Below are 23,992 nucleotides of genomic sequence, written 5' to 3'. Positions count from 1 at the left end.
GGTTAATAGAAGGATGGATGGAGGGTGATAGAATGGATGGATGGAGGTTGATAGATGGATGGAGGGTGATAGAAGTATGGAATGGAGGTTGATTGGAGGGTGAAAGAAGGATGGATGGACAGTGATAGAAGGATGGAATGGAGGTTGATAGAAGGATGGATGGAGGTTGATTGGAGGGTGATAGAAGGATGGATGGAGGGTGATAGAAGGATGGATGGAGGGTGATAGAAGGATGGATGGAGGGTGATAGAAGGATGGATTGAGGCTGAAAGAAGGATGGATTGAGGCTGATAGGATGGATGGAGGGTGATAAAGGATGGAATGGAGGTTGATTGGAGGGTGATAGGATGGATGGAGGGTGATAGGATGGATGGAGGGTGATAGAAGGATGGATGGAGGGTGATAGAAGGATGGATGGAGGGTGATAGAAGGATGGATGGAGGGTGATAGAAGGATGGATGGAGGTTGATAGAAGGATGGATGGGAGGTGATAGGATGGATGGAGTGTGATAGAATGATGGATTAAGGTTAATAGAAGGATGGATGGAGGGTGATAGAATGGATGGAGGGTGATAGAATGGATGGAGGGTGATAGAATGGATGGAGGGTGATAGAATGGATGGAGGGTGATAGAATGGATGGAGGGTGATAGAAGGATGGATGGAGCTTGACAGAAGGCTGGATGGAGCTTGATAGAAGGCTGGATGGAGCTTGATAGAAGGCTGGATGGAGCTTGACAGAAGGCTGGATGGAGCTTGACAGAAGGCTGGATGGAGCTTGATAGAATGATGGATGGAGGTTGATAGAAGGATGGATTAAGTTTAATAGAAGGATAGATGGAGGGTGATAGGATGAATGGAGGGTGATAGGATGGATGGAGGGTGATAGGATGGATGGAGGGTGATAGGATGGATGGAGGGTGATAGGATGGATGGAGGGTGATAGGATGGATGGAGGGTGATAGGATGGATGGAGGGTGATAGGATGGATGGAGGGTGATAGGATGGATGGAGGGTGATAGGATGGATGGAGGGTGATAGGATGGATGGAGGGTGATAGGATGGATGGAGGGTGATAGGATGGATGGAGGGTGATAGGATGGATGATGGATGGAGGGTGATAGGATGGATGGAGGGTGATAGGATGGATGGAGGGTGATAGGATGGATGGAGGGTGATAGGATGGATGGAGGGTGATAGGATGGATGGAGGGTGATAGGATGGATGGAGGGTGATAGGATGGATGGAGGGTGATAGGATGGATGGAGGGTGATAGGATGGATGGAGGGTGATAGAAGGATGGATGGGGGGTGATTGGAGGGTGATAGGGATGGATGGAGGGTGATAGGATGGATGGAGGGTGATGATAGGATGGATGGAGGGTGATGGAGATGAAGATGGGAGGGTGATAGGATGGATGGAGGGTGATAGAAGGATGGATGGAGGGTGATAGAAGGATGGATGGAGGGTGATAGAAGGATGGATGGAGGGTGATAGAAGGATGGATGGAGGGTGATAGAAGGATGGATGGAGGGTGATAGGATGGATGGATGGAGGGTGATAGAAGGATGGATGGAGGGTGATAGAAGGATGGATGGGGGTTGATAGAAGGATGGAATGGAGGTTGATTGGAGGGTGATCGAAGGATGGATGGAGGGTGATAGAACGATGGATGGAGGGTGATAGAAGGATGGAATGGAGGTTGATTGGAGGGTGATAGAAGGATGGATGGAGGGTGATAGAACGATGGATGGAGGTTGATTGGAGGGTGATAGAAGGATGTATGGAGGGTAATAGAAGGATGGATGTATGGTGATAGAAGGATGGATGTATGGTGATAGAAGGATGGATGGAGGGTGATAGGATGGATGGAGGGTGATAGAAGGATGGATGGAGGGTGATAGAAGGATGGATGGAGGGTGATAGGATGGATGGAGGGTGATAGGATGGATGGAGGGTGATAGAAGGATGGATGGGGTGATAGAAGGATGGATGGAGGGTGATAGAAGGATGGATGGAGGGTGATAGAAGGATGGATGGAGGGTGATAGAAGGATGGATGGAGGGTGATAGAAGGATGGATTGAGGGTGATAGAAGGATGGATGGAGGATGATAGAAGGATGGATGGAGGGTGATAGAAGGATGGATGGATTAAGGTTGATAGAAGGATGGATTAAGGTTATTAGAAGGATGGATGGAGGGTGATAGAAGGATGGATGGAGGGTGATAGAGGGATGGATGGAGGATAGAGGGATGGATGGAGGGTGATAGAAGGATGGATGGAGGGTGATAGAAGGATGGATGGAGGGTGATAGAAGGATGGATGGAGGGTGATAGAAGGATGGATGGAGGGTGATAGAAAGATGGATGGAGGGTGATAGAAAGATGGATGGAGGGTGATAGAAGGATTGATGGAGATTGACAGAAGGATGGATGGAGGTTGATAGAAGGATGGATGGAGGTTAATAGGATGGAATTAAGTTTAATAGGATGGCTGGAGGGTGATAGAAGGATGGATGGGAGGTGATAGGATGGATGGAGCGTGATAGAAGGATGGATGTATGGTGATAGAAGGATGGATGGAGGGTGATAGGATGGATGGAGGGTGATAGAAGGATGGATGGAGATTGATAGAAGGATGGATGGAGGGTGAGAGAAGGATGGATGGTGAATGATAGTAGGATGGATGGAGGTTGATTGGAGGGTGATAGAAGGATGGATGGAGGGTGATATAAGCATAGATGGAGGGTGATATAAGGATAGATGGAGGGTGATATAAGGATAGATGGAGGGTGATATAAGGATGGAGGGTGATATAAGGATAGATGGGGAGTGATAGAAGGATTGATGGAGGTTGATAGAAGGATGGATGGGGGTGATAGGATGGATGGAGAGTGATAGAAGGATGGAATTAAGGTTAATAGAAGGATGGATGGAGGGTGATAGGATGGATGGAGGGTGATAGAAGGATGGATGGAGGGTGATAGAAGGATGGATGGAGGGTGATAGGATGGATGGATGGAGGGTGATAGGATGGATGGAGGGTGATAGAAGGATGGATGGAGGTTGATAGAAGGATGGATGGGAGGTGATAGGATGGATGGAGCGTGATAGAAGGATGGATGGAGGGTGATAGAAGGATGGATGGAGGGTGATAGAAGGATGGATGGAGGTGATAGAAGGATGGATGGAGGGTGATAGAAGGATGGATGGAGGGTGATAGAAGGATAGATGGAGGGTGTTAGAAGGATAGATGGAGGGTGATAGAAGGATTGATGGAGAGTGATAGAAGGATGGATGGAGAGTGATAGGATGGAATTAAGAGTGATAGAAGGATGGAATTAAGAGTGATAGAAGGATGGAATTAAGGTTAATAGAAGGATGGATGGAGGGTAATAGAAGGATGGATGTATGGTGATAGAAGGATGGATGGAGGGTGATAGGATGGATGGAGGGTGATAGAAGGATGGATGGAGATTGATAGAAGGATGGATAGAGGGTGATATAAGGATAGATGGAGGGTGATGGAAGAATTGATGGAGATTGATAGAAGGATGGATGGAGGGTGATATAAGGATAGATGGAGGGTGATAGAAGGATGGAATTAAGGTTAATAGAAGGATGGATGGAGGGTGATAGAAGGATGGATGGGGGTTGATTGGAGGGTGATCGAAGGCTGGATGGAGGGTGATAGAACGATGGATGGAGGGTGATAGAAGGATGGATGGAGGGTGATAGGAGGGATGGATGGAGGGTGATAGAAGGAGGGATGGAGATGATAGAAGGATGGATGGAGGGTAATAGAAGGATGGATGGAGGGTAATAGAAGGATGGATGTATGGTGATAGAAGGATGGATGTATGGTGATAGAAGGATGGATGTATGGTGATAGAAGGATGGATGTATGGTGATAGAAGGATGGATGTATGGTGATAGAAGGATGGATGTATGGTGATAGAAGGATGGATGGAGGGTGATAGGATGGATGGAGGGTGATGGAAGGATAGATGGAGATTGATAGAAGGATGGATGGAGGGTGATAGAAGGATGGATGGATGGTGATAGAAGGATGGATGGAGGGTGATAGAAGGATGGATGGAGGGTGATAGGATGGATGGATGGAGGGTGATAGAAGGATGGATGGAGGTGATAGAAGGATGGATGGAGGGTGATAGAAGGATGGATGGAGGATGATAGAAGGATGGATGGAGGGTGATAGAAGGATGGATGGAGGGTTGATAGAAGGATAGAAGATGGATGGAGGTTAATAGAAGGATGGATGGAGGGTGATAGACGGATGGGGAGGGATAGATAGATGGATGGATGATGGAGGGTGATAGAAGGATGGATGGAGGGTGATGAAGACGATGATGGAGGGTGATAGATATGGAAGGATGGATGGAGGGTGATAGAAGGATGGATGGAGGGTGATAGGATGGAATTGATAGAATGGATGGAGGAGGGTGATAGAACGATGGATGGAGGTTGATAGAAGGATGGATGGGAGGGATGATAGGATGGATGGAGCGTGATAGAAGGATGGATGGAGGTTGAATAGAAGGATGGATGGAGGGTGATAGGATGGATGGATGGTGATAGAAGGATGGATGGAGGGTGATAGAAGGATGGATGGAGGTTGATAGAAGGATGGATGGGAGGTGATAGGATGGATGGAGCGTGATAGAAGGATGGAATTAAGGTTAATAGAAGGATGGATGGAGGGTGATAGATGGATGGGGGTTGATAGAAGGATGGAATGGAGGTTGATTGGAGGGTGATCGAAGGCTGGATGGAGGGTGATAGAAGGATCGATGGAGGGTGATAGAAGGATGGAATGGAGGTTGATTGGAGGGTGATAGAAGGATGGATGGAGGGTGATAGAAGGATGGATGGAGGGTGATAGAAGGATGAATGGAGGGTGATAGAACGATGGATGGAGGTTGATTGGAGGGTGATAGAAGGATGTATGAAGGGTAATAGAAGGATGGATGTATGGTGATAGAAGGATGGATGTATGGTGATAGAAGGATGGATGGATGGTGATAGAAGGATGGATAGATGGATGGATAGACGTGATAGAAGGATGGACGGATGATAGGATGGATGGACGGACGGATAGAATGGATGGACGTGATAGAAGATAGATGGATGGAGGGTGATAGAAGGATGGATGGAGGGTGATAGAAGGATGGATGGAGGGTGATAGAAGGATGGATGGAGGGTGATAGAAGGATGGATGGAGGTTGATAGAAGGATGGATGGAGGTGATAGGATGGATGGAGGGTGATAGAAGGATGGATGGAGGGTGATAGAAGGATGGATGGAGGGTGATAGATGGATGGATGGAGGGTGATAGAAGGATGGATGGAGGGTGATAGAAGGATGGATGGAGGTTGACAGAAGGATGGATGGAGGGTGATAGAAGGATGGATGGAGGTTAATAGGATGGAATTAAGGTTAATTGGATGGCTGGAGGGTGATAGAATGATGGATGGAGGTTGATAGAAGGATGGATGGGAGGTGATAGGATGGATGGAGCGTGATAGAAGGATGGAATTAAGGTTAATAGAAGGATGGATGGAGGGTGATAGGATGGATGGAGGGTGATAGAAGGATGGATGGAGGGTAATAGGAGGATGGATGGAGGGTGATAGAAGGATGGATGGAGGGTGATAGAAGGATGGATGGAGGTGATAGAAGGATGGATGGAGGTGATAGTAGGATGGATGGAGGGTGATAGAATGATGGATGGAGGTTGATAGAAGGATGGATGGAGGTGATAGAAGGATGGATGGAGGGTGATAGAAGGATGGATGGAGGTTGATAGAAGGATGGATGGAGGATTGATTGGAGGGTGATAGAAGGATGGATGGACGGTGATAGAAGGATGGATGGATAGAAGGATGATGTAGAATAGATGGAGGATGATAGGGATGATTGGATGGGTGATAGAAGGATGGATGGAGGGTGATAGAAGGATGGATGGAGGGTGATAGAAGGATGGATGGAGGGTGATAGAAGGATGGATGGAGGGATGATAGAAGGATGGATGGAGGTGATAGGATGGATGGAGGTGATAGAAGGATGGATGGAGGTTGATAGAAGGATGGATGGAGGGTGATAGAAGATGGATGGAGGTTGATAGAAGGATGGATGGAGGGTGATAGAAGGATGGATGGAGGGTGATAGAAGGACGATGGAGGGTGATGGAGAAGGACGGATGGAGGGTGATAGAAGGATGGATGGAGGGTGATAGAAGATGGATGGAGGTTGATGGAGGGTAGAAGGATGGATGGATGGGTGATAGAAGGATGGATGGAGGGTGATAGAAGGATGGATGGAGGATAAGATAGGATGGAATAGATGGATGGAAGGGTGATAGAAGGATGGATGGATGGTGATAGAAGGATGGATGGAGGGTGATAGATGATGGATGGAGGGTGATAGAAGGATGGATGGAGGGTGATAGAAGGATGGATGGAGGTTGATAGAAGGATGGATGGAGGTGATAGGATGGATGGACGGAATGATGGATGACGGTTAATAGAAGGATGGATGGAGGGTGATAGAAGGATGGATGGAGGTGATTGGATGGATGGAGGATAGAAGGATGGATGGAGGGTGATAGAAGGATAGATGGAGGGTGATAGAAGGATAGATGGAGATTGATAGAAGGATGGATGGAGGTTGATAGAAGGATGGATGGAGGGTGATAGAAGGATGGATGGAGGGTGATAGAAGGATGGATGGAGGTGATAGAAGGATGGATGGAGGGTGATAGAAGGATGGATGGAGGGTGATAGGATGGATGGAGGGTGATAGAAGGATGGATGGAGGGATGATAGAAGGATGGATGGAGGGTGATAGAAGGATGGATGGAGGGTGATAGAAGGATGGATGGAGGTTGATAGAAGGATGGATGGAGGTGATAGAAGGATGGATGGAGGGTGATAGAAGGATGGATGGAGGGTGATAGATAGGATGGATGGAGGGTGATAGAAGGATGGATGGAGGGTGATAGAAGGATGGATGGAGGGTGATAGAAGGATGGATGGAGGGTGATAGAAGGATGGATGGAGGGTGATAGAAGGATGGATGGAGGGGTAAGAAGGATGGATGGAGGGTGATAGAAGGATGGATGGAGGGTGATAGAAGGATGGATGGAGGTGATAGAATGGATGGATGGATAGAAGATGGATGGATGGAGGGTGATAGAAGGATGGATGGAGGGTGATAGGATGGATGGAGGTGATAGAAGGATGGATGGAGGGTGATAGGATGGATGGAGGAGGGTGATAGGATGGATGGAGGGTGATAGAAGGATGGATGGAGGGTGATAGAAGGATGGATGGAGGGTTAATAGAAGGATGGATGGAGGGGGATAGGATGGATTGATAGAACAGATGGATGGAGGGTGATAGAAGGATGGATGGAGGGTGATAGAAGGATGGATGGAGGGTGATAGAAGGATGGAGATGGAGGGTGATAGAAGGATGGATGGAGGGTGATAGGATGGATGGAGGGTGATAGAAGGATGGATGGAGGGTGATAGAAGGATGGATGGAGGGTGATAGAAGGATGGATGGAGGGTGATAGAAGGATGGATGGAGGGTGATAGAAGGATGGATGGAGGTTGATAGAAGGATGGATGGAGGGTGATAGAAGGATGGATGGAGGGTGATAGGATGGATGGATGGAGGGTGATAGAATGGATGGATGGAGGGTGATAGAAGGATGGATGGAGGGTGATAGAAGGATGGATGGAGGGTGATAGAAGGATGGATGGGAGGTGATAGAAGATGGATGGAGGTGATAGAAGGATGGAATGGAGGTTAATGATAGAAGGATGGATGGAGGGTGATAGAAGATGGATGGAGGGTGATGATAGAAGGATGGATGGAGGGTGATAGAAGGATGGAATGGAGGTTGATTGGAGGTGATAGAAGGATGGATGGAGGGTGATAGAAGGATGGATGGAGGGTGATAGAAGGATGGATGGAGGGTGATAGGATGGATGGATAGTGATAGAAGGATGGATGGAGGGTGATAGAAGGATTGAGGAGGTTGGATGGAGGGTGATAGAAGGATGATGGAGGGTGATAGAAGGATGGATGGAGGTTGATTGGAGGGTGATAGAAGGATGGATGAATGGAATAGAAGGATGGATGGATGGTGATAGAAGGATGGATGGAGGTGATAGAAGGATGGATGGAGGTGATAGGAAGGATGGATGGAGGGTGATAGAAGGATGGATGGAGGTGATAGAAGGATGGATGGAGGGTGATAGAAGGATGGATGGAGGGTGATAGAAGGATGGATGGAGGGTGATAGAAGGATGGATGGAGGGTGATAGAAGGATGGATGGAGGGTGATAGAAGGATGGATGGAGGGATGGAGGGTGAAGGAGGATGGAGGGTGATAGATGGAGGATGGGATGGAGGGTGATAGAAGGATGGATGGATGGAGATAGATAGATGGATGGATGGAGGGTGATAGAAGGATGGATGGAGGGTGATAGAAGGATGGATGGAGGGTGATAGAAGGATGATGGAGGATAGATGATAGAGGGTGATAGATGGATGGATGGAGGGTGATAGAAGGATGGATGGAGGGTGATAGAGGATGGATGGATGATAGAAGGATGGATGGATGGATGGAGGGTGATAGATGGATGGAGGGTGATAGAAGGATGGATGGAGGTGATAGAAGGATGGATGGAGGGGTGATAGATGGATGGAGGGTGATAGAAGGATGGATGGAGGGTGATAGAAGGATGGATGGAGGTGATAGAAGGATGGATGGAGGGTGATAGAAGGAACGAAGGAGAAGGATGGATGGATGGAGGGTGATAGGATGGATGGAGGGTGATAGAAGGATGGATGGAGGGTGATAGAAGGATGGAATGGATGGAGGGTGATTGAAGGATGGATGGAGGGTGATAGAAGGCTGGATGGAGGGTGATAGAAGATGATGGAGGGTGATAGAAGGATGGAATGGAGGGATTGAGGGTGATAGAAGGATGGATGGAGGGTGATAGAAGGATGGATGGAGGGTGATAGAAGGATGGATGGAGGGTGATAGAAGGATGGATGGAGGTTGATGAGGGTGATAGAAGGATGGATGGAGGGTAGATAGAAGGATGGATGGATGATGGATGATAGAAGGATGGATGATGGTGATAGAAGGATGGATGATGGTGATAGAAGGATGGATGGAGGGTGATAGGATGGATGGAGGGTGATATAGGATAGATGGAGGGTGATGGAGGGATGATGGAAGGTGATAGAGGGATGGAGGGTGATAGAAGGATGGATGGAGGGTGATAGAAGATGGATGGAGGGTGATAGAAGGATGGAGGTGATAGAAGGATGGATGGAGAAGGATGGATGGAGGAGTGATAGGATGGATGGAGGGTGATAGAAGGATGGATGGAGGGTGATAGATGGAGGGTGGATGGATGGATGGGTGATAGAAGGATGGATGGAGGGTGATAGAAGGATGGATGGAGGGTGATAGAAGGATGAATGGAGGATGGAGGGTGATAGAAGGATGGATGGAGGGTGATAGAAGGATGGATGGAGGGTGATAGAAGGATGGATGGAGGGTGATAGAAGGATGGATGGAGGGTGATAGAAGGATGGATGGAGGTTAATAGAAGATGGATGAATTGAGGATGATGATGGAGGGTGATAGAAGGATGGATGGAGGGTGATAGAAGGGATGGATGGGAGGTGATAGAAGGATGGATGGAGGGTGATAGAAGGATGGATGGAGGGTGATAGAAGGATGGATGGAGGGTGATAGAAGGATGGATGGAGGGTGATAGAAGGATGGATGGATGGTGATAGAAGGATGGATGGATGGATAGGTGATAGAAGATGGATGGAGGGTGATAGAAGGATGGATGGATGGATAGAAGGATGGATGATGAGGATGGATGGAGGGTGATAGAAGGATGGATGGAGGGTGATAGAAGGATGGATGGAGGGTGATAATAATGGATGGAGGGTGATAGAAGCTGATGGATGGAGGGTGATAGAAGGATGGATGGAGGTTGATAGAAGGGTGGATGGATGGAGGGGATGGAGGGTGATAGAAGGATGGATGGAGGGATAGAAGGATGGATGGAGGGTGATATGGTGAAGGATGGATGGAGGGATGATAGAAGGATGATGGAGGGTGATAGAAGGATGGATGGAGATAGATGGATGGAGGGTGATAGAAGATGGATGGAGGGTGATAGAAGGATGGATGGAGGGTGATAGAAGGATGGATGGAGATTGATAGAAGGATGGATGGAGGGTGATAGAAGGATGGATGGAGGGTGATAGAAGGATGGATGGAGGGTGATAGAAGGATGGATGGAGGGTGATAGAAGGATGGATGGAGGGTGATAGAAGGATGGATGGAGGGTGATAGAAGGATGGATGGAGGGTGATAGAAGGATGGATGGAGGGTGATAGAAGGATGGATGGAGGGTGATAGAAGGATGGATGGAGGGTGATAGAAGGATGATGGAGATTGATAGAAGGATGGATGGAGGGTGATAGAAGGATGGATGGAGGGTGATAGAAGGATGGATGGAGAGTGATAGAAGGATGGATGGAGGGTGATAGAAGGATGGATGGAGGGTGATGATGGATGGGGAGGGTGATAGAAGGATGGAATGGAGGTTGATTGGAGGGTGATGATATGGAGGGTGATAGAAGGATGGGAGGGTGATAGAAGGATGGATGGAGGTTGATTGGAGGGTGATAGAAGGATGGATGGAGGGTGATAGAAGGATGATGGATGGAGGGTGATAGAAGGATGAATGGAGGGTGATAGAACGATGGATGGAGGTTGATTGGAGGGTGATAGAAGGATGTATGGAGGGTAATAGAAGGATGGATGTATGGTGATAGAAGGATGGATGGATGGTGATAGAAGGATGGATGGAGGGTGATAGAAGGATGGATGGAGGGTGATAGGATGGATGGAGTGTGATATAAGGATAGATGGAGGGTGATGGATGGATGGATGGAGATTGATAGAAGGATGGATGGAGGCTGATAGAAGGATGGATGGAGGGTGATAGAAGGATGGATGGAGATTGGATAGAAGGATGGATGGAGGGTGAGAGAAGGATGGATGGTCAATGATAGAAGGATGGATGGAGGTTGATTGGAGGGTGATAGAAGGATGGATGGAGGGTAATAGAAGGATGGATGTATGGTGATAGAAGGATAGATGGAGGGTGATATAAGGATGGATGGAGGGTGATAGAAGGATGGATGGAGATTGGTAGAAGGATGGATGGAGGGTGATAGAAGGATGGATGGTGAATGATAGAAGGATGGAATGGAGGTTGATTGGAGGGTGATAGAAGGAGGGATGGAGGGTGATAGAAGGAGGGATGGAGGGTGATAGAGGGATGGAGGGTGATAGAGGGATGGAATCGAGGTTGATAGAAAGATGGATGGAGGTTGATTGGAGGGTGATAGAAGGATGGATGGAGGTTGATAGAAGGATGGAATGGAGGTTGATTAAAGGGTGATAGAAGGATGGATGGAGGGTGATAGAAGGATGGAGGGAGGTTGATAGAAGGATGTATGGAGAGTGATAGAAGGTTGGATAGAGGTCTATAGGATGGATGGATGGAGGGTGATAGAAGGATGGATATGGGGTGATAGAAGGATGGAGGGAGGTTGATAGAAGGATGTATGGAGAGTGATAGAAGGTTGGATAGAGGTTTATAGGATGGATGGATGGAGGGTGATAGAAGGATGGATATGGGGTGACAGAAGGATGGATGGAGGGTGATAGGATGGATGGAGGGTGATGTCGGCCCTAGTGAATGGGAGTAACCAGAAGACAGTGAAAAAGAAAGACAAGGCTGTGCACAGCAAGGTGAATGTTCTGTCTGTGTTGTGTCATCCTGAAACAGTGAGATTGGAATCTAACCTGGGGTGAGAGATCCAGAACATTGTGTGAGAGGGTCACAATGTGACATCAGCACAAATACCTTCCCTGTGACACAGCCACAGCTTACAGCTCAGACTGCAGCACAGCCTGCTGGTTAGCCATAGTCACAACTCATACACCGCAGCACAGTCACAGCACAACAAGCTGCCTTGTACACACTCTGGTCCTCCCCACTACTTTTGGAAAGGTCACCATAGAGTAAGACTGGGAGGACCTATGCCAAAGGCCCCCAGGCACAGCTGTGGATGACAGTGAGACAGTTAGAAGAGGCCATAAGGACCAAACTAGAGATGTGAGTACAGGAGCTGTCTGTAATAAAACACTGGTGTATGTTTTACACTTCAAAGCTGATAGAAAGCTGTGCGTGCCTGTACAGTATACAAACAGCTTGTATCTATCCCATTGTACTGAGAAAGGGAAAGGGTTGGTACTGTTAGTTGATGGAGAGGGTGCTGGCCCGTATTTTTCTCATAGAGAGGTCCAGGCAGAGTAGGGGGGTGTTCTTGTCTGCTTCTCAAATGGAACCCTATTCCCTACATCAGGAATATTCAACTCTTACTCTTCAAGGTCCGGCGCCTGATAGTTTTCTGTTCTCAGTGATCATTTATTGCACCCACCTTGTGTCCCATCTAAATCCCTGATTAGAGGAGAACAATTTCAAATAGCAGTGGAACTGGCTTCGAGGTCCAGAGTTGAGTTTGAAGGCCCTATATAGTGCACTACCTTTGACCCTATTGGCTCTGGTAAAAGGTAGTGCACTTCATGGGAAATAGAGTGCCATTTGGGGCCACTCCTGTCTCAGTGAAAAACCATCTAACACAAATCTACTGGGTGGCAATGAAATAGTCTGACAGAAGCCAGGCCAGTTTAGAGTTGTTACATTGTCAGAATGGCATCGGTATGTGTGTGTGTGTTGCATCATAGACCCAGGTTGTCTTTTATCCATGGATTTCTTCCTCCTCAGTTCCAGGTCTGTGTTTATGGTAACTGGAGATGATTGTGGACTGCAGGAAAAAGAGGACAGAGCACGCCCCCATTCTCATCAACAGGGCTGCAGTGGAGCAGGTTGAGAGCTTCAAGTTCCTTGGTGTCCACATCACTAACAAACTAACATGGTCCAAGCACACCAAGACAGTCGTGAAGAGGGCACGACAAAACTAATTCCCCCTCAGGAGACTGAAAAGACTCGGCATGGTCCCCAGATCCTCAAAAGGTTCTACAGCTGCACCATCAAGATTATGGTTGCATCACTGCCTGCTATGGCAACTGCTCGGTTTCCGACCGCAACGCACTACAGAGAGTAGTGCGAACAGCCCAGTACATCACTCGGGCCAAGCTTCCTGCCATCCAGGACCTTTATACCAGTGTCAGAGGAAGGCCCTAAAAATGGTCAAAGACTCCAGCCACCCTAGTCATAGACTGTTCTCTCTGCTACCACATGGCAAGCAGTACCGGAGCGCCAAGTCTGGGTCCAAGAGGCTTCTAAACAGCTTCTACCCCCAAGCCATAAGACTCCTGAACACCTAATCAAATGGCCACCTAGACTATTTGCTTTGCCCCCCTTTTTACCACCGCTGCTACTCTCTGTTGTTATCATCTATGCATAGTCACTTTAATAACTCTACCTACATGTACATATTACCTCAACTAACCAGTGCCCCCACACATCGACTCTGTACCGGTACCACCTGTATATAGTCTCACTATTGTTATTTTACTGCTGCTGTAAGTAAGCATTTCACTGTAAGCATTCACCTGTTGTATTCGGCGCATGTGAATAATACAATTTAATTTGATTTGAACTGCTGCCAATGGGACAGCTCTGTTCCCTTCATGAGCCTGGTTCTATCCCTCCCTCCATCCCTCTTTCCACCTGCGTCTCCATGGGTGTAGTCAATGGCTTTATGGACAGTTTTCTCCAGCCTAGTTGTCTCTTCAAGCTCTTTGTTTAGTTGATCAACTGTTTATGCTATATGGCCTTTTACAATTACATTACCCTGCCTGTGTGTTGTGAATGGTACTGGGTGGTGTACTGTAATGTAGTCTGTCTGTAGTTTGTCTGCTTGTGTCGGGTGAAACTTGTTTTGCTCAACTCTGTCTGTGAGCGTGAGCTGCACACTGTAGTGTGCGTGGGACCCTTGTCACTATTCACAGCCTTTATTTCAGCTACAAGCAGCTCTTTGTCTTGCTGATATTTCCCTGTGAATGTCATCTGAACTGTCTCTTGAAGAGAGGCCACTTCGGAAGGTTAATACTGAACCTTACTGTAGTGTTGTGTCTCTGGATCATTGTTTGTCCTGAATCAGAATTGTATCCTTGAAAACCAGATCTGGTATCAAAATATTTGAGAAGCAGTGCCCTATGGCTTTAATTGAACACTCCCAAACAGATATATAATATGTGAAAACCATGGAGCTGGTCTCAGAGGACAACACTGTACAATACAGGGCTTGTGTGTTGCCCCTTGTCATGCATTCAACAAATGAGTCACGTTAATGTGTTTCACATGTTGTTCTTCCCTTTATGTGCTCTTGTACTGTGTTGACCTTCAGAATACAACATAGGCGTGTCTGTGATGCAGTCCAATTCATTTATAAACGTGCTCATGTGTGTTTCACATGTTTGTCCTGTCCTTGTGTTCTCCTCATCAAACAAAGGCTAGAAGGTTTTATCAATGGCCCAGTGCTGTTCATTCAACAAAATGGTTAGCTAGTTATTGATTTTAAGCTCCAGCTGTCATGTTCATGGTGATAAAACCCATCATCAGAACTGTCTCAATGACACCCTATGAATCACCCTCTGCTTGCTGGAGATCTCAATTTCAATTCAGATAAATGTCAATGGAGGTGGAGTGGAATAGTCACCAGTCAGCCATTAGAGCCTGAGGTCAGCAGTGATCTGGACACTGAACCATAAACTCTCAGTGTGTGGGTGGGTGGGTGGGTGCAGAGCCTCAACACACAGATAGGCTGCACATCACTAACTGTCTGCTTTTCTCTCCCACAGATGACAAGCATCAAGGAGAGGTAGGTTACACACACTGTCACCCATACCCGACTGCTCTGTTTCAAATTCATGTGATGTCACAAATATAATTTCCCATAAAATCAACTTTTATTTAAATGTTTCATGTTTGGATATGGACAGAATAGCCAGATTGCAAAAACCTCATCTCTAGCTGTTGTCTATGGTTCAAGAGGCATTTCTGATGCAGTTGTCATTGATTCCTGAAATAGCATCAGTGAAATGGGATCTCTGGCTCTGCCTTGTTGGTTCACATGCTGTTCTTTTCCACCCGCACCATTCCTCCCTCCATCCCTCTACACCTCCTCACTCCATCCCTCTACACCACCAGGTCCAGAGTGCAGAGTCGTCTCCTGCTCAGAGGAAGCACAGCGTCTACTCTCCACCCACCATGAAAGGTACAGTACAGAACCTTGTTCACACAAACTGCCATAACATGATGAGATGGAAGTGCCATTAGTTCATACTCTCCCTTTTATTCTGGTGAGTGTAGGAAACACTGATGAAATGTCTGTAGTCAGCATTATACCTCCACAGAGACCACTGAAATGTGTGACTGACTTAGACAGGAGGTAGCACTGTAAATCTACATTAGATATTGATTGACTGACCAGGAAAGCTACACAATCCTACTTTACCTGCAGTGATAGACAGGGCAAAGAGAGGGCTACACCATCCTACTGCATGTCTCTCAAATAGATAGTTGTTATTCAGACAATATGTACAGAGTATCAAAATTCATTTCAGCACAGCAGCCTATTTATGGTCCAATTTTATACCACAACAAATATTTTCTTCACAAACCTGGCTTGTTAATTAGTGTGTAGATGAGAAAATATCCAACATGGCCAAACACTCCAGGCTGGATGGCCTTGAATACAGTTGCATGCTGAATATGGTCCAGTTTAATAATCGGCCCAGGTTTGGCTGGAAGGCATAGGGCTACAGATTATACTGGTAATTCATGGAAACACAAAAACAACTTTCATTGTTCCCAGAAAAAATCTGAAAAGAAATAGAAAACACACATTTTTCAGTCACGAGAGCAAAGGTTAAGAGTAGGAGACCAATTTCCGTACAAATTAAGCTCACCATTATAATTGTGATCATTGGACTCAAATTAAATCACATTTATTTATATAGCCTGTCTTACATCAGCTGATATCGCCAAGTGCTGTACAGAAACCCAGCCCAAAACCCCAAACAGCAAACAATGCAGGTGTAGAAGCACGGTGGCTAGGAAAAACTCCCTAGGAAGAAACCTAGACAGGAACCAGGCTGAGGGGTGGCCAGTTCTCTTCTGGCTGTGCCAGGTGGAGGTTATAACAGAACATGGCCAAGATGTTCAAATGTTCATAAATTACCAGCATGGTCAAATAATAATAATCACAGTAGTTGTTGAGGGTGCAACAGGTCAGCACCTCAGGAGTAAATGTCAGTTGGCTTTTCATAGCCGATCATTAAGAGTATCTCTACCGCTCCTGCTGTCTCTAGAGAGTTGAAAACAGCAGGTCTGCGACAAGGTAGCACGTCCGGTGAATAGGTCAGGGTTCCATAGCCGCAGGAGGAACAGTTGAAACTGGAGCAGCAGCACGGCCAGGAGGACTGGGGACTGCAAGGAGTCATCATGCCAGGTAGTCCTGAAGAATGGTCCTAGGGCTCTGGTCCTCCGAGAGAGAGAAAGAAATAAAGAGAGAATTAGAGAGCATACTTAAGTTCACACAGGACACCGGATAAGACAGGAGAAGTACTCCAGATATAACAAACTGACCCTAGCCCCCCGACACAAACTACTGCAGCATAAATACTGGAGGCTGAGACAGGAGGGGTCAGGATACACTGTGGCCCCATCCGATGATACCCCCGGACAGGGCCAAACAGGCAGGATATAACCCCACCCACTTTGCCATACTGTGGACCTCTATAATGTACTGTGTGTGTCCTCCACAGGCAGAGAGCCCACAGACTGCTGTAGAGGCCACAGTGAGGACAGAGACAGCCTGCCTCCTACCAGACTGCCCCAGTCCCACACAGATACACTGGCCCTAGCAGATGAGCTATCAGGGGATCTGCCACGACTGGCAGACACACCAAGGCGCAAAGACACCCCCTATCAACACCAGCCTCCCTTTACTCCAGGTAAGGCCATCACAACTCCACACATATGGAGTGAGATAGTTGCCAAAAGGTTGAAAGTACGTATCATTTTGATCGCACGAAAATCCATACGTAAATTGTTAGGATCGTAAGAAAAGCCATGCTTGAAACATAACGTAAATGTTAAATTAGTACGTACAAACCCTATGTTACGACTCTGAATGAACATTCACATGTTGGATTCTTACTTTACGTCACCATTTACCCAGTTACAGATCTTTTTGTAGATGTACAAACTTTTGGCAGTAGACAAACAGTAGCTAGTTGAAGTTAGCTAGTCAATCAAGCAACTCTAGGCCAGATGTTAGAGTTGCTTTGCAGCTTCTGGTTTCATTTTCATAATAAAAGTCTAGTGTTGCATCCTAAGATGCTGGGTTCTTTTACTGAAGACACCGAAGCGTGCTTATAATAAACGGAACAGATTTATTTCATGTTCTCCTTAACACATTCCAGTCTACTACTCTGTATAGTGTCTTCAGCTCAACTCCCCAATACATCATTGAACTTTAACCCCCCTTGCATCTCATAATCCAATCAGTTCAATGCAAGAATGGAAACCCCATTGTCATTTGTTAATTAAAATAACTCAACCTCGGCATACAAATCCCATTGGCTATGTGCAACCATTTTAAATCTAAACTCATTAACACATAACACATTTCTCAACACACCACATCTAGAGCTTGTTTTAGAACTGCATTCAATAACGACGTTGTACCAGTAGATGGCGTAGTATAGGCTTGGGCCATCAGCAAATGACTTGTGTGAGAACGATAAAGACACAGAAGAGACTTGTCTAGAATAACCTCCTGAGCTGCAAAATTGAAAGTAATTTTTGATTTATGCTAGGCTTATTCCGCTATCTACAGTAGAAGTCGGAAGTTTACATACACTTATGTTGGAGTCATTAAAACTAGTTTTTCAACCACTCCACAAATTTCTTGTTAACAAACTATAGTTTTGGCAAGTCGGTTAAGACATCTACTTTGTGCATGACACAAATAATTTTTCCAGCAATTGTTTACAGGCAGATTATTTCACTTATAATGTGTCCAGTGTGCCAGACGTTTACATACAGTAAGTTGACAGTGCCTTTAAACAGCTTGGAAAAATCCAGAAAATTATGTCATGGCTTTAGAAGCTTCTGATAGGCTAATTGACATCATTTGAGTCAATTGGAGGTGTACCTGTAGATGCATTTCAAGACCTACCTTCAAATCAGTGGCTGTTTGCTTGGCATCATGGGAAAATCAAAAGATATCAGCCAAGACCTCAGAAAAACAATTGTAGACCTCCACAAGTCTGGTTCATCATTGGGAGCAATTTCCAAATGCCTGAAGGTACCATGTTTATCTGTACAAACAATAGTACGCAAGTATAAACACCATGGGACCACGCAGCCGTCATACCGCTCAGGAAGGAGATGTGTTCTGTCTCCTAGAGATTAACGTACTTTGGTGCGAAAAGTGCAAATCAATCCCCGAACAACATGCTGGAGGAAGCAGGTAAAAAAGTACCTATATCCACAGTAAAACGAGCCCTATATCGACATAACCTGAAAGGCCGCTCAGCAAGGAAGAAGCCACTGCTCCAAAACCGCCATTAAAAAAACAGACTACAGTATGTAACTGCACACAGGGACAAAGATCGTACTTTTTGGAGAAATGTCCTCTGGTCTGATGAAACAAAAATAGAACTGTTTGGCCCTAATGACCATCGTTATGTTAGGAGGAAAAAGGGGGAGGCTTACAAGCCGAAGAACACCATCCCAACCGTGAAGCACGGGGGTTGCAGCATCATGTTATGGGGGTGCTTTACTGCAGGAGAGACTGGTGCACTACACAAAATAGATGGCATCATGAGGTATGGAAATTATGTGGATATATTGAAGCAACATCTCAAGACATCAGTCAGGAAGTTAAAGCTTGGTCGCAAACGGGTCTTCCAAACGGACAATGACCCCAAGCGTTCTTCTAAAGTTGTGGCGAAATGGCTTAAGGACAACAAAGTCAAGGTATGGAGTGGCCATCACAAAGCCCTGACCTCAATCCTATAGAACATTTGTGGGCAGACCTGAAAAAGCGTGTGCGAGCAAGGAGGCCTACAAACCTGACTCAGTTACACCAGCTGTCAGTAGGAATGGGCCAAAATTCACTCAACTTATTGTGGGAAGCTTGTGGAAGGCTACCCGAAATGTTTGACCAAAGTTAATCAATTTAAAGGCAATGCTACCAAATACTAATTGGGTTTCTCTAAAACAGGATATAGTCTACATGTGCAGCACCACATCAGAACAGTAGGCAAAATTAAGAGTGAAAAAGGGACCAAATTATTAGGGTGAGGCACATGGGCTACTAACAGCTTACTTCACAACATACACTTAGTATTACTTTCTGAGCAACAGTATACATATCTCCCTGGCAATTTACACAATTTATGCAGCAGCATACAATACCTTTTTGGCCTCACCTTGTTGTGCTGTGGCATTCTCTGCATTTATGGTGCTTTCAAGACAACTGGGAACTCAGAAAAAAACAAGGTCGAATCATGATGACATTGGTGATATTCAGGTCGGAGCTGGATGACTATTCAAAATGTCTTTTCGCAGTCGGAGCTTGTTTTTTACTGAGTTTCCAGTAGTTTTGAGCGTGTCAGAAGTCATGCTGGATTGACAGAATGGCCAATGTAGATGTTTATCCTTTTAAACTTGGAAAATAGATGGGGGGAGGGGGGCTGGTGCACTTCACAAAATAGATGGCATCATGAGGAGGGAAAATTATGTGGATATATTGAAGCGACGAATGAAAGAAAAAAAAGCTGAAATAAATAATTCTCTCTACTATTATTCTTAAAGTAAAGTGGTGATCCTAAATGTATTTGGCTAAGGTGTATGTAAACTTCCGACTTCAACTGTATATAGTAGATGTCCTAGCCTACCTCTTTCAGGTATACATTCACTGCAGTATTAGCCTTATATTTAGATAATTAATGATGGGTTATGCATAATAAGCTTCTAACTTTACTGTAAATATGCCATGCTGTTGTGTTATTTATTGGCCTTATAATTGCATAATTTATTTTTATAGCCGCATGGGGCTACTGTGGTGACCATGCAACCAAATTAATCACACTTTTTCCAGTATTTGGGAGCACGGACTGTTGGCCTTATATTAGTCATTAGGCCTGATGTGGAAGTCCACTGTACTCTAGTAGCCTGGAACCAAATCTCTATCGGCACGCCTTACCTACGAATCTCTCAGGAGGCTATTTCGTAATCAGATTTACCTTATTTAGTCGCGTAACAGGCTCTGCAGGTGTGGTTAATTTGCGCACTTTTGAATAAATGTCATTCAACCGTTGAAAACTCTCCCACTTGCTTGCCAACACATTTTCCCCTGGAGTTTTTAGCCATCCCTTTAAATACGTTACACATTTAATTAGAATTTTGTCGACAGACTCAATAGAACAAATACATCGAGAGAGGTTCAGATTATAGGGATCAAAGAAAGAAGGCAATCTATGCATATTCATCTCCATTTCAGCACCAACTGGAAGAATTCGAATACTCTGATTTTATAGATTATTTATGCACATTTATGCACGGAATACTTTATATTGATGAATACAAAATACATAGGTTTGATTAATCCTGAATGATGTCATATTCAAGTTCAATACATGAAATATTGGAATGTCGAACAATAAGCCTATGAATCTACCCTAATTCTCACTATCATGGAACTGTATGACAACAGTCGAGTTGTCGTGAACCATGCGCCATGATCCACTAACGCTAGCGACCCTTAGGAACAATTTACAAGGATGTGACAGCGGAAAAAAAGGTAAACGTAATGGAATTATGCGAAAATGAATTTATGTGGGTATTACCGACGGTGGCGCCCGATAGTCTCTAACATGATACATTTATCAAAACATTATAAAGCCGTGCAGGCGCCCAAAATGGTGGTCAGTGCAGATGCGATTATTTCTGGTAGCTGAAGGAATTATTGGATTTCCTCACCCAAATAGGACCATGTGGTCATTTTATGGTCATAAAACCCTGTATGAATATGGTGTAGTGTGTTTACCAAAGTAATTGATTACTTTCTGCAAGTTATTCACTTCGAACTATTAATTTAGCGACAACACTAGATAGCCAGATCAAAAACGAGAATGTCTTCATGAATACTTCCAGAACCAAAATCAAATAAATTGATCAATCATCAGATGGACAATTAACCGCAAAAGATGGTATGGTTTTGGGTACTCCTCTTCAGAATGTAACTGTGGGGTGAAATACTGCTGTGGGTGATGAAAATCTGGTGAGCACGGACAACAATGCTGACAACTTGCACCCATCCAGTCCCCAGCTCAGGCTGTCACTATACGACCACGACACTCCAGTCAAGCCTCAGGGGAAAAAGATGAGAGGGCAAGAGGGTGTCACCTCTTGAGATGCAAAACAATATTGTGATGCTTTTGACAGCAAAGATAGGTGAAATGACATATGGCTTGGAGGACATGGTTAGGGAAAATACTATGAAAATTGAGGCCATACAAAAAAATATGTTTACTTCATGGAGAAGTGAAAACTAACAGATCCAGCATTGTTAATCCTGAGTTTAATAATCTATGTCTTGGATTATTCGATATTTGGAGATCTAAATATCCAGATAAAAAGGACTTCACTTGGAGTAACAAGGACATGTCCAGACAGTCAAGAATGAGTCAGGGTATCAATTGAACCATCAATTCTTACTGATCATAAAAATATATTCTCATCTTTAAATATTAATGGATCTGAAGTTATTGGAAACTCAATAGTAGACTGTTGGAAGATGATAATTTCAAGATGGATGCCAAAGATATACAAGATAATTGGAGGAAAGCCCAACTATTTAAGTCTTATGGGAAATATTGGGAATTAATGAAGTATGACAAACAGCCACGAAGAGAGGTAAAGAAATGGCTGAACTTAAAAGATTGAGGGAAGAGAAACTTGTTGTCCAGAATTCATGACAACACACAATGTTACATTCACTCTTGAGTAGTTTCAAATAGTTGTTAGAGCTGTCCCTTAAGGTCGTTTACAATATAACAGTACTCCAAGTGCAACTGTTGAGGATTTTGTAGCTTCGACACAGTTAGAAGGAATGTATATATTAAACTATAAATGTAATTATGTCTATATAAAAAAAACAATGTCAATATGTTACTATTCCCTCTGCTAGAGGATACTAGAATGCAGTCCTAGGACAAGTGAACTGGAACAAAGTCTTGTTGTTGTCTGGAAAATATTTTATATCTAAATAAGGTGAAGTATCATACAAACTCATTGATAGAATCTACCCTGTAAAGACCTTTTATTATACACAGATTCAAAATAGCGATTGATAACAAATGTGTATTTTGTGGTTGTGACCCAGAGAGTCTTGACCATTTATTTTGGGACTGTTCTTATGTCAGATGATTTTGGAGTGAGTTCATGTTCATTTGAAAGACTCTGATATTATGTTTTATTTGGAACCAAATGATATGGACCCCGATTTTAACTTTCATTGTTCATGTGTTTATTTTTCATGGCATATTCTTTATCCATAAAATGAAATGGGTGGAGTACAAACTGCTCTTCACAATGTTTAAGATGTAAAAACAAAAAAGCAATGCGTACCATTAAACTTTTTGGCAAATTGAAAATGCATCTCGATATGTAATACCCGTCTGTTAGGTTTATGTACATTTGTTTGTATAATTATGTTTTGGTATTTGTTTTGTTCATGATAATAATATATATATATATTCAAATATTTAAAAATATATAATGAATAAAGCAGTGCATGGAGAATGGTGTTCTCTATAGAAAAAATAAAGTAGATGCTTTTTCCACTTGGAACCAGTAGGTTCGCTCGACCATATTCATGATTTCTTCACGCTTGAAGGTGGTGGAATTAATTAGAGAATTAAGTCAAGGACAGAAATATGGCATATCTGTAGAGCAGAGTTTGCTGGTGGGAGGAGCTATAGGAGGACGTTCTTATTGTAATGGCTCGATTGACAAATGGAATGGAGTCAAACATGTCATACCTTCACGTTTATTAAATTCCAGAAATTACAATGATCCCGTCCTCCTATAGCTCCACCCACCAGCCTCCACTGCTGTAGACACCTCCACCTTCATTTATTCAAGCTCCACCTCAGACGAATAGTGGGTGAATCTCATGCTATTCTCATGCTTAAGTTCAAGGTCAGAATACACATAGAGAGAAAAGCCATAAAAAGGGAATAACGTTCCATTTACGTTGTGATTAACTGGAGTTGGAATCTGGGCCTATGTGCTGCCTTGTCACCTCAAGCGATCTAAGACCAGGCCAGTCAAGTAGGCCAGGAAAAGCCAATGTTGTTTTATTTGTAGAATGCTTAGTAACAGGTGTAGTTCAATACTGTTGTTTAGGCGTTGCGGGTGAACAAATTTACATTGTCAAGTCTAGTGAGTCACACACTATGTACTTCATTTTCTTGAGACAACGGCTTGTGGGTTGATGTTGATCAGTGCTGTAGTGGGGGGGGGACTAATCACCAGTTGCGTTGAAAAATGTAACGCTCCCTATACTTTCAATGCTTTTTTCCACAAAAAAAGGTGGGTAAACCACTACACCACTGATGTAGATTGTAGTCAGCGGATATGAGTCAGAAAGAATATTGAGTCATACGTGTGGTCATCACTGAGTGTTTATCAAGAGAATAAAAAAGCTCTGAAAAATGAGCTGTTGATTGTAGCTGCAAGGAGCACTCTGGTAACCTTAACTAACAGATGGTCTGGTCACAGGACAGATGACAGTTGGCCCCTA

The 23,992-nt window shown here is 44.7% G+C and overlaps 2 protein-coding genes across 3 annotated transcripts in view; one reads left to right on the top strand and one right to left on the bottom strand.

The window, feature by feature from the left end:
- Positions 1 to 23,992, top strand: part of LOC127931126 (protein phosphatase 1 regulatory subunit 1A-like) — a 30,252-nt gene that overhangs the window by 5,116 nt on the left and 1,144 nt on the right. For both annotated transcript variants that reach the window (XM_052522594.1, XM_052522593.1), the window contains 3 exons: positions 14,970 to 14,989; positions 15,319 to 15,385; positions 16,938 to 17,126. In XM_052522594.1, coding sequence (XP_052378554.1) covers positions 14,970 to 14,989; positions 15,319 to 15,385; positions 16,938 to 17,126 — 276 coding nt within the window. The remainder of the gene's footprint in view (positions 1 to 14,969; positions 14,990 to 15,318; positions 15,386 to 16,937; positions 17,127 to 23,992) is intronic.
- LOC118379980 (dual specificity calcium/calmodulin-dependent 3',5'-cyclic nucleotide phosphodiesterase 1A-like) overlaps positions 15,446 to 23,992 on the bottom strand; it is a 34,286-nt gene continuing 25,739 nt past the window's right edge. The window contains exon 13 of the mRNA XM_052522592.1: positions 15,446 to 16,648. Within this exon, the coding sequence (XP_052378552.1) occupies positions 16,641 to 16,648 (8 nt within the window). The 3' untranslated portion in view covers positions 15,446 to 16,640. The remainder of the gene's footprint in view (positions 16,649 to 23,992) is intronic.

This window comes from Oncorhynchus keta, chromosome 7 (assembly GCF_023373465.1).
Source record: "Oncorhynchus keta strain PuntledgeMale-10-30-2019 chromosome 7, Oket_V2, whole genome shotgun sequence".
Classification (NCBI taxonomy): Eukaryota; Metazoa; Chordata; class Actinopteri; order Salmoniformes; family Salmonidae; genus Oncorhynchus; species Oncorhynchus keta.
Note: the sequence above shows the minus strand (reverse complement) of the source record. Positions and strands in the feature narration are given on the sequence as shown.